Here is a 12,694-nt window from a genome sequence, read left to right on the forward strand (position 1 = left end):
GAATCACACTAGGCTGAGTGACCAGATATGAATCACACTAGGCTGAGTGACCAGATGTGAATCACACTAGGCTGAGTCACCATATGTGAATTACACTAGGCTGAGTCACCAGATGTGAATCACACTCTAGGCTGAGTGACCAGTTCGTCTACAAATCCAGATGTGAATCACACTAGGATGAGTGATCAGATGTGAATCACACTAGGCTGAGTCACCAGATATGAATCACACTAGGCTGAGTCACCAGATGTGAATCACACTAGGCTGAGTCACCAGATGTGAATCACACGAGGCTGAGTGACCAGATGTGAATCACACTAGGCTGAGTCAACAGATGTGAATCACACTAGGCTGAGTCACCAGATGTGAATCAGGCTGAGTCACCATATGTGAATCACACTAGGCTGAGTCACCAGATGTGAATCACTCTAGGCTGAGTGACCAGTTCGGCTACAAATCCAGATGTGAATCGCACTAGGCTGAGTCACCAGATGTGAATCACACTAGGCTGAGTCACCAGATGTGAATCACACTAGGCTGAGTCACCAGATATGAATCACACTAGGCTGAGTCACCAGATGTGAATCACACTAGGCTGAGTCACCAGATGTGAATCACACTAGGCTGAGTCACCAGATGTGAATCACACTAGGCTGAGTCACCAGATATGAATCACACTAGGCTGAGTCACCAGATGTGAATCACACTAGGCTGAGTCACCAGATGTGAATCACACGAGGCTGAGTCACCAGATGTGAATCACACTAGGCTGAGTCACCAGATGTGAATCACACTAGGCTGAGTCACCAGATATGAATCACACGAGGCTGAGTCACCAGATGTGAATCACACTAGGCTGAGTCACCAGATGTGAATCACTCTAGGCTGAGTGACCAGTTCGGCTACAAATCCAGATGTGAATCGCACTAGGCTGAGTCACCAGATGTGAATCACACTAGGCTGAGTCACCAGATGTGAATCACACTAGGCTGAGTCACCAGATGTGAATCACACTAGGCTGAGTCACCAGATATGAATCACACTCGGCTGAGTCACCAGATATGAATCACACTAGGCTGAGTCACCAGATGTGAATCACACTAGGCTGAGTCACCAGATGTGAATCACACTAGGCTGAGTCACCAGATGTGAATCACACTAGGCTGAGTCACCAGATGTGAATCACACTAGGCTGAGTGACCAGATATGAATCACACTAGGCTGAGTCACCAGATATGAATCACACTAGGCTGAGTGACCAGATATGAATCACACTAGGCTGAGTCACCAGATGTGAATCGCACTAGGCTGAGTCACCAGATGTGAATCGCACTAGGCTGAGTCACCAGATGTGAATCACACTAGGCTGAGTCACCAGATGTGAATCACACTAGGCTGAGTCACCAGATGTGAATCATACGAGGCTGAGTGACCAGATATGAATCACACTAGGATGAGTGACCAGTTCGTCTACAAATCCAGATGTGAATCACACTAGGATGAGTGATCAGATGTGAATCACACTAGGCTGGCCTATAGAGGAGGAGGAGGAGGAGGAGGAGGACCAGATATGAATCACACTAGGCTGAGTCACCAGATATGAATCACACTAGGATGAGTCACCAGATGTGAATCACACTAGGCTGAGTCACCAGATATGAATCACACTAGGCTGAGTCACCAGATGTGAATCACACTAGGCTGAGTGACCAGATGTGAATCACACTAGGCTGAGTGACCAGATGTGAATCACACTAGGCTGAGTGACCAGATATGAATCACACTAGGCTGAGTCACCAGATATGAATCACACTAGGCTGAGTCACCAGATGTGAATCACACTAGGCTGAGTGATCAGATGTAAATCACACTAGGCTGAGTGACCAGATATGAATCACACTAGGCTGAGTCACCAGATATGAATCACACTAGGCTGAGTCACCAGATATGAATCACACTAGGCTGAGTCACCAAATATAAATCACACTAGGCTGAGTGACCAGATATGAATCACACTAGGCTGAGTGACCAGATATGAATCACACTAGGCTGAGTGATCAGATGTGAATCACACTAGGCTGAGTGATCAGATATGAATCACACTAGGCTGAGTCACCAGATATGAATCACACTAGGCTGAGTCACCAGATGTGAATCACACTAGGCTGAGTGATCAGATATGAATCACACTAGGCTGAGTGACCAGATATGAATCACACTAGGCTGAGTGACCAGATGTGAATCACACTAGGCTGAGTGATCAGATATGAATCACACTAGGCTGAGTCACCAGATATGAATCACACTAGGCTGAGTCACCAGATATGAATCAAACTAGGCTGAGTCACCAAATATAAATCACACTAGGCTGAGTGACCAGATATGAATCACACTAGGCTGAGTGACCAGATATGAATCACACTAGGCTGAGTCACCAGATGTGAATCACACTAGGCTGAGTCACCAGATGTGAATCACTCTAGGCTGAGTGACCAGATGTGAATCATACGAGGCTGAGTCACCAGATATGAATCACACTAGGATGAGTCACCAGATGTGAATCACACTAGGCTGAGTCACCAGATGTGAATCACACTAGGCTGAGTCACCAGATATGAGTCACACTAGGCTGAGTCACCAGATATGAATCACACTAGGATGAGTGACCAGTTAGTCTACAAATCCTATTAACACACACACACCGACACACACACATACACACCCCGACACACACCGACACACACAACCTTCTTATTTTTTTTATCAATGATGGCAGATCAAATATTATACTAAAAATAAAGCCTCAAAATTGTCAGGACCTGAGACCTGCTTGTGAAGGACACGAGGAAAGGAGAGAGGCGGTGAGAGAAGGAGAGAATGTGGTGAGGGGGTGAGAGGAGGGGAGAAAGAGGTGAGAGAGGGGGTGAGAGAAGGGGAGGAAGAGGTGAGAGAGGGGGTGAGGTGTCTGATAAACAGCCCGATTTAAAGTGTCTGACCCAATTACAGGCCCTCTCTGCGGCGACCAGATTTCACACCAAATTACGCCGGTCAAACGAACACCCATTACCGAGGACGCCTGTCCACTCATTAACTAAGACACCCATTACCGATGACGTTAATGTACTGACCCCGTGGAGGAAGAGGAGGAGGAGGAGGAGGAGGAGGAGGAGGAGGAGGAGAAGGGGAACTGAGTTAATGTACAGACCCCATGGAGGAAGAAGAGGAGGAGGGGAACTGAGTTAATGTACTGACCCCATGGAGGAAGAAGAGGAGGAGGGGAACTGAGTTAATGTACTGACCCCATGGAGGAAGAAGAGGAGGAGGGGAACTGAGTTAATGTACTGACCCCATGGAGGAAGAGGAGGGGGAGGAGGAGGAGGAGGAGGAGGGGGGGAAGTGAGTTAATGTACTGACCCCATGGAGGAGGAGGGGAACTGAGTTAATGTACTGACCCCATGGAGGAGGAGGGGAACTGAGTTAATGTACTGACCCCATGGAGGAAGAGGAGGGGAGGGGAACTGAGTTAATGTACTGACCCCATGGAGGAGGAGGGGAACTGAGTTAATGTACTGACCCCATGGAGGAAGAGGAGGAGGGAGGAGGAGGAGGAGGAGGAGGAGGAGGAGGGGAACTGAGTTAATGTACTGACCCCATGGAGGAGGAGGGGAACTGAGTTAATGTACTGACCCCATGGAGGAAGAGGAAGAGGAGGAGGAGGGGAACTGAGTTAATGTACAGACCCCATGGAGGAAGAGGAGGAGGGGAACTGAGTTAATGTACTGACCCTATAGAGGAAGAGGAGTAGGAGGGGAACTGAGTTAATGTACTGACCCCATGGAGGAAGAGGAGTGGGAGGGGAACTGAGTTAATGTACTGACCCCATGGAGGAAGAGGAGGAGGAGGGGAACTGAGTTAATGTACTGACCCCATGGAGGAAGAGGAGGAGGAGGGGAACTGAGTTAATGTACAGACCCCATGGAGGAAGAGGAGGAGGGGAACTGAGTTAATGTACTGACCCTATAGAGGAAGAGGAGTAGGAGGGGAACTGAGTTAATGTACTGACCCCATGGAGGAAGAGGAGTAGGAGGAGGGGAACTGAGTTAATGTACTGACCCCATGGAGGAAGAGGAGTAGGAGGAGGGGAACTGAGTTAATGTACTGACCCCATGGAGGAAGAGGAGGAGGAGGAGGAGGAGGAGGAGGAGGAGGAGGAGGAGGAGGAGGAGGAGGAGGAGGAGGAGGGGAACTGAGTTGATGTACTGACCCCATGGAGGAAGAGGAGGATGAGGGGAACTGAGTTAATGTACTGACCCCATGGAGGAAGAGGAGGAAGAGGAGGAGGAGGAGGAGGAGGAGGTAATGTACTGACCCTATAGAGGAGGAGGAGGAGGAGGAGGAGGAGGAGGAGGAGGTAATGTACTGACCCCATGGAGGAAGAGGAGGAGGAGGAGGTAATGTACTGACCCCATGGAGGAAGAGGAGGAGGAGGAGGAGTTAATGTACTGACCCCATAGAGGAGGAGGAGGAGGAGGAGGAGGAGGAGGAGGAGGAGGTAATGTACTGACCCCATAGAGGAGGAGGAGAAGGAGGAGGAGGAGGAGGAGGTAATGTACTGACCCTATAGAGGAGGAGGAGAAGGAGGAGGAGGAGGTAATGTACTGACCCCATAGAGGAGGAGGAGGAGGAGGAGGTAATGTACTGACCCCATAGAGGAGGAGGAGGAGGAGGGGGTAATGTACTGACCCCATAGAGGAGAAGGAGAAGGAGGAGGAGGAGGTAATGTACTGACCCCATAGAGGAGGAGGAGGAGGAGGAGGTAATGTACTGACCCCATAGAGGAGGAGGAGAAGGAGGAGGAGGAGGAGGAGGAGGAGGTAATGTACTGACCCTATAGAGGAGGAGGAGGAGGAGGAGGTAATGTGCTGACCCCATAGAGGAGGAGGAGAAGGAGGAGGAGGAGGAGGAGGAGGTAATGTACTGACCCTATAGAGGAGGAGGAGGAGGTAATGTACTGACCCTATAGTGCTTCCTGGGGCCGCTTCGATGCTCCAGACACAGTGCAGGTTATGTTCATATGGAGCTGGGTAACCTGGAGACAATATACGACCTGTTGGCTCATCCTTGATGGTTCCCCCACACTCCGCTAGAGAGAAAGAGAGAGAGAGAGAGAGAGAGAGAGAGAGAGAGAGAGAGAGAGAGAGAGAGAAAGAGAAAGGGAAAGAGAAAGAGAAAGAGAAAGAGAAAGAGAAAAGACAAAGAGAAAGAGAAAGAGAAAGAGAAAGCGCAGAGGGAAGGAAATAAGTTAGTGATATTATTTTATTATACTACCGTGAATTCAAGTGCTACTTTTAAGTTAAAAGCTTATTTATTTTTAGACTTTAAGAAAAATTAAATAAATTAATGTTATTGCATGATTCTTCCATTTCATGTTATAAATTTTGAGGGCGAGTGAAGAGACAGTTGGGTCATTGCATATTCAATAGGACTGTGTGCGTTTACTTATTGGTCTTGTTTTGGCTGATTTCATGAGGCAACAGATGGAAAACCAACCAGTGGCAGTGAGATGATGTCTAGTCGCGGGTAGTCAGAGGAGGAGGAGGAGGAGGATTGAACTAGGTGAAAGTGGGCTGAGATTATGCACATTTTCCCCCATCCATGAAACATCGGATCTCATTAAAAGTTTCTCTTTCCCAAACCTAGAATATGTTATGAAAATAGTGCACTAAGTTTTATAGACTTGACGATTTTCTAAAGTTTTTAAATATTGCCATGTTCAGAAGGAGTGCAAGGGTGAATTGAGTTTGTTCAGACGCACACTTCCTGACTGGAAATATGCAAATAAGGGCTACAACGAGCCAATAGGATCTCGCTAGCTAGTGCTTGGCTTTGCCCACTTCCTTGTTCTGTCCACTACGCTTACTTTGCTTAATTTAAATAAGGGCTACAACGAGCCAATAGGATCTCGCTAGCTAGTGCTTGGCTTTGCCCACTTCCTTGTTCTGTCCACTACGCTTACTTTGCTTAATTTGTTCCCACTGTAAATATATGCAGATTCTTGGGTTAGTTACACATATATTTCACATTTTAATTAGATAACCTGTCCAGCAGTGAGCTAGTTTAGTAGAGAAATACTTATGTCATGGCAATAAAATGCTAATTAATTACTTAAAAATCCATACAATGTGATTTTCTGGATTTTTGTTTTAGATTCCGTCTCTCACAGTGGAAGTGTACCTATGATAAACATTACAGACCTCTACATGCTTTGTAAGTAGGAAAACCTGCAAAATCGGCAGTGTATCAAATACTTGATCTCCCCACTGTGTGTGTGTGTGTGTATATATATATATATAAAAATGATGCAGAAAAATTAATCCATGCTTTTGTCACTTCTAGGTTAGATTACTGCAATGCTCTACTTTCCGGCTACCCGGATAAAGTACTAAATAAACTTTAGTTAGTGCTAAATACGGCTGCTAGAATCCTGACTAGAACCAAAAAATTTGATCATATTACTCCAGTGCTAGCCTCCCTACACTGGCTTCCTGTCAAAGCAAGGGCTGATTTTAAGGTTTTACTGCTAACCTACAAAGCATTACGTGGGCTTGCTCCTACCTACCTCTCTGATTTGGTCCTGCAGTACATACCTACACGTACGCTACGGTCACAAGACGCAGGCCTCCTAATTGTCCCTAGAATTTCTAAGCAAACAGCTGGAGGCAGGGCTTTCTCCTATAGAGCTCAATTTTTATGGAACGGTCTGCCTACCCATGTGAGAGACGCAAACTCGGTCTCAACCTTTAAGTCTTTACTGAAGACTCATCTCTTCAGTGGGTCATATGATTGAGTGTAGTCTGGCCCAGGAGTGGGAATATACTAAGGTGAACGGAAGGTGAACGGAAAGGCTCTGGAGCAACGAACCGCCCTTGCTGTCTCTGCCTGGCCGGTTCCTCTCTTTCCACTGGGATTCTCTGCCTCTAACCCTATTACAGGGGCTGAGTCACTGGCTTACTGTGGCTCTTTCATGTAAGCCCCCTTGGATTGTGCCGTGGCGGAGATCTTTGTGGGCCATACTCGGCCTTCTCTCAGGATGGTCTCAGGATGGTAAGTTGGTGGTTGAAGATATCCCTCTAGTGGTGTGGGGGCTGTGCTTTAGCAAAGTCGGTGGGGTTATATCTTTCCTGTTTGGCCCTGTCCGGGGGTGTCATCGGATGGGGCCACAGTGTCTCCTGACCCCTCCTGTCTCAGCCTCCAGTATTTATGCTGCAGCAGTTTATGTGCCGGGGGGCTAGGGTCAGTTTGTTATATCTGGAGTACTTCTCCTGTCCCATCCGGTGTCCTGTGTGAATTTAAGTATGCTCTCTCTAATTCTCTCTTTCTCTCTTTCTTTCTCTCTCTCGGAGGACCTGAGCCCTAGGACCATGCCTCAGGACAACCTGACATGATGACTCCTTGCTGTCCCCAGTCCACCTGACCATGCTGTTGCTCCAGTTTCAACTGTTCTGCCTGTGATTATTATTATTTGACCATGCTGGTCATTTATGAACATTTGAACATCTTGGCCATGTTCTGTCACCACCCGGCCCAGCCAGAAGAGGACTGGCCACCCCTCATAGCCTGGTTCCTCTCTAGGTTTCTTCCTAGGTTTTGTCCTTTCTATGGAGTTTTTCCTAGCCACCGTGCTTCTGCACCTGCATTGCTTGCTGTTTGGGGTTTCAGGCTGGGTTTCTGTACAGCACTTTGAGATATCAGCTGATGTACGAAGGGCTATATAAATACAATTTGATTTGATTTGGTTACTCTTAATGTATAGTTTTATGGAAACTGACAATATTCCATGTTTAGATCGTGAATGTTTCAGGATAATGAGATCCATTGACACCAATTACCGTGGACCATGAACCAATTGGACTACATTATCTATGGATGTAATATTTCATCATCATTCTTTATCCGACACTGTTTTCTATGGTCCCATGTACCACTTTTCCAGACTGTGTTTTCAGATTTGACATTACTGTACACTCACCGGCCACTTTATTAGGTACACCTATCTAGTACTGGCTAGGACTCCCTTTTGCCTCCACAACAGCCTGAATTATTCACAATGTTGTACGTTAAGAGATGCCTGCACACCACTGTTTTAAATGGCTGTTTATTTTTTTTGAATTTCTGTTATCTTGAATGAGTCTGGACATTCTCCTCTGACCTCTCTCATTAACAAGGTGTTTTTTGCCCACAACAATCATACCACGGTCAAAGTTGATTAGATTACGCATCTTGCCTGTTCTAATGTTTGGTCGAACAACAACTAAAGCTCTCTATTCTATATATTGAGTTGCAGGCAGCCACATGATTCGCTATTTGAAGAAGGCTTTTGCATTAACACGCATGTGTACCTAATAAAGTGGCCCGGTGAGTGCATATGTATTCAGGCCCTTGCAATTGTTTTTCCAATACTGCCAACTCGTACTGATGAATTATTTCACATTGTGGTACGAGTATATAGTGGACTGAGTGGTATCCACCTACAACAACATAGTGATAACATGGAGCTGTATAGTGGACTGAGTGGTATCCACCTATAATAACATAGTGATAACATGGAGCTGTATAGTGGAGCTGTATAGTGGACTGAGTGGTATCTACCTACAACAACATAGTGATAACATGGAGCTGTATAGTGGACTGAGTGGTATCCACCTACAACAACATAGTGATAACATGGAGCTGTATAGTGGAGCTGTATAGTGGACTGAGTGGTATCCACCTATAACAACATAGTGATAACATGGAGCTGTATAGTGGACTGAGTGGTATCCACCTACAACAACATAGTGATAACATGGAGCTGTATAGTGGACTGAGTGGTATCCACCTACAACAACATAGTGATAACATGGAGCTGTATAGTGGAGCTGTATAGTGAACTGAGTGGTATCCACCTATAACAACATAGTGATAACATGGAGCTGTATAGTGGACTGAGTGGTATCCACCTATAACAACATAGTGATAACATGGAGCTGTATAGTGGAGCTGTATAGTGAACTGAGTGGTATCTACCTATAACAACATAGTGATAACATGGAGCTGTATAGTGGACTGAGTGGTATCCACCTACAACAACATAGAGATAACATGGAGCTGTATAGTGGAGCTGTATAGTGGACTGAGTGGTATCTACCTACAACAACATAGTGATAACATGGAGCTGTATAGTGGAGCTGTATAGTGGACTGAGTGGTATCCACCTATAACAACATAGTGATAACATGGAGCTGTATAGTGGAGCTGTATAGTGGATAACTGGAGTGGTATCCACCTATAACAACATAGTGATAACATGGAGCTGTATAGTGGAGCTGTATAGTGGACTGAGTGGTATCCACCTATAACAACATAGTGATAACATGGAGCTGGAGCTGTATAGTGGACTGAGTGGTATCCACCTATAACAACATAGTGATAACATGGGATAGTGGACTGAGTGGTATCCACCTACAACAACATAGTGATAACATGGAGCTGTATAGTGGACTGAGTGGTATCCACCTATAACAACATAGTGATAACATGGAGCTGTATAGTGGAGCTGTATAGTGAACTGAGTGGTATCCACCTACAACAACATAGTGATAACATGGAGCTGTATAGTGGACTGAGTGGTATCTGTATAGTGGTGGACTGAGTGGTATCCACCTACAACAACATAGTGATAACATGGAGCTGTATAGTGGAGCTGTAGTGGTATCCACCTACAACAACATAGTGATAACATGGAGCTGTATAGTGGAGCTGTATAGTGGACTGAGTGGTATCCACCTATAACAACATAGTGATAACATGGAGCTGTATAGTGGAGCTGTATAGTGGTGGTATCCACCTACAACAACATAGTGATAACATGGAGCTGTATAGTGGACTGAGTGGACTATCCACCTACAACAACATAGTGATAACATGGAGCTGTATAGTGGAGCTGTGATAACATGGAGCTGTATAGTGGACTGAGTGGTATCCACCTACAACAACATAGTGATAACATGGAGCTGTATAGTGGAGCTGTATGATAACATGGAGCTGATAGTGGACTGAGTGGTATCCACCTATAACAACATAGTGATAACATGGAGCTGTATAGTGGACTGAGTGGTATCTACCTATAACAACATAGTGATAACATGGAGCTGTATAGTGGAGCTGTATAGTGGACTGAGTGGTATCCACCTATAACAACATAGTGATAACATGGAGCTGTATAGTGGAGCTGTATAGTGGTGAGTGGTATCCACCTATAACAACATAGTGATAACATGGAGCTGTATAGTGGAGCTGTATAGTGGACTGAGTGGTATCCACCTACAACAACATAGTGATAACATGGAGCTGTATAGTGGACTGAGTGGTATCCACCACCTACAACAACATACATAGTGGACAATCACCTAGTGATAACATGGAGCTGTATAGTGGAGCTGTATAGTGGACTGAGTGGTATCCACCTACAACAACATAGTGATAACATGGAGCTGTATAGTGGAGCTGTATAGTGAACTGAGTGGTATCCACCTACAACAACATAGTGATAACATGGAGCTGTATAGTGGAGCTGTATAGTGAACTGAGTGGTATCCACTCCACCTATAACAACATAGTGATAACATGGAGCTGTATAGTGGACTGTATAGTGGACTGTGGTATCCACCTATAACAACATAGTGATAACATGGAGCTGTATAGTGGAGCTGTATAGTGGACTGAGTGGTATCCACCTACAACAACATAGTGATAACATGGAGCTGTATAGTGGAGCTGTATAGTGGACTGAGTGGTATCCACCTACAACAACATAGTGATAACATGGAGCTGTATAGTGGAGCTGTATAGTGGACTGAGTGGTATCCACCTACAACAACATAGTGATAACATGGAGCTGTATAGTGGAGCTGTATAGTGAACTGAGTGGTATCCACCTACAACAACATAGTGATAACATGGAGCTGTATAGTGGAGCTGTATAGTGGACTGAGTGGTATCCACCTATAACAACATAGTGATAACATGGAGCTGTATAGTGGAGCTGTATAGTGGACTGAGTGGTATCCACCTATAACAACATAGTGATAACATGGAGCTGTATAGTGGAGCTGTATAGTGGACTGAGTGGTATCCACCTATAACAACATAGTGATAACATGGAGCTGTATAGTGGACTGAGTGGTATCCACCTATAACAACATAGTGATAACATGGAGCTGTATAGTGGAGCTGTATAGTGAACTGAGTGGTATCCACCTATAACAACATAGTGATAACATGGAGCTGTATAGTGGAGCTGTATAGTGAACTGAGTGGTATCCACCTATAACAACATAGTGATAACATGGAGCTGTATAGTGGAGCTGCCACCTACAACAACATAGTGATAACATGGAGCTGTATAGTGGACTGAGTGGTATCCACCTATAACAACATAGTGATAACATGGAGCTGTATAGTGGAGCTGTATAGTGGACTGAGTGGTATCCACCTATAACAACATAGTGATAACATGGAGCTGTATAGGAGCTGTATAGTGGACTGAGTGGTATCCACCTACAACAACATAGTGATAACATGGAGCTGTATAGTGGTAGCTGTATAGTGGACTGAGTGGTATCCACCTATAACAACATAGTGATAACATGGAGCTGTATAGTGGAGCTGTATAGTGGTATCCACCTACAACAACATAGTGATAACATGATAACATGGAGCTGTATAGTGGAGCTGTATAGTGGAGTGAGTGGTATCCACCTACAACAACATAGTGATAACATGGAGCTGTATAGTGGACTGAGTGGTATCCACCTACAACAACATAGAGATAACATGGAGCTGTATAGTGGAGCTGTATAGTGGACTGAGTGGTATCCACCTATAACAACATAGTGATAACATGTAGCTGTATAGTGGACTGAGTGGTATCCACCTACAACAACATAGTGATAACATGGAGCTGTATAGTGGACTGAGTGGTATCCACCTATAACAACATAGTGATAACATGGAGCTGTATAGTGGAGCTGTATAGTGGTGATCCACCTACAACAACATAGTGGTATCCACCTATAACAACATAGTGATAACATGGAGCTGTATAGTGGAGCTGTATAGTGGAACTGAGTGGTATCCACCTATAACAACATAGTGATAACATGGAGCTGTATAGTGGAGCTGTATAGTGAACTGAGTGGTATCCACCTACAACAACATAGAGATAACATGGAGCTGTATAGTGGACTGAGTGGTATCCACCTATAACAACATAGTGATAACATGGAGCTGTATAGTGGAGCTGTATAGTGGACTGAGTGGTATCCACCTACAACAACATAGTGATAACATGGAGCTGTATAGTGGAGCTGTATAGTGGACTGAGTGGTATCCACCTATAACAACATAGTGATAACATGGAGCTGTATAGTGGACTGAGTGGTATCCACCTACAACAACATAGTGATAACATGGAGCTGTATAGTGGACTGAGTGGTATCCACCTATAACAACATAGTGATAACATGGAGCTGTATAGTGGAGCTGGTATCACCTAAACAACATAGTGAACTGGAGCTGTAGTGGTATCCACCTATAACAACATAGAGATAACATGGAGCTGTATAGTGGAGCTGTGGTATAGTGGACTGAGTGG

The 12,694-nt window shown here is 45.2% G+C and overlaps 1 protein-coding gene across 1 annotated transcript in view; it reads right to left on the bottom strand.

Moving 5' to 3' along the window:
* The window catches only part of LOC118378371 (CUB and sushi domain-containing protein 1-like), a 926,375-nt gene that overhangs the window by 390,983 nt on the left and 522,698 nt on the right, over positions 1–12,694 (bottom strand). The window contains 1 exon segment of the mRNA XM_052471760.1: positions 5,017–5,143. Within this exon segment, the coding sequence (XP_052327720.1) occupies positions 5,017–5,143 (127 nt within the window).

This window comes from Oncorhynchus keta, chromosome 19 (assembly GCF_023373465.1).
Source record: "Oncorhynchus keta strain PuntledgeMale-10-30-2019 chromosome 19, Oket_V2, whole genome shotgun sequence".
Lineage (NCBI taxonomy): Eukaryota > Metazoa > Chordata > Actinopteri > Salmoniformes > Salmonidae > Oncorhynchus > Oncorhynchus keta.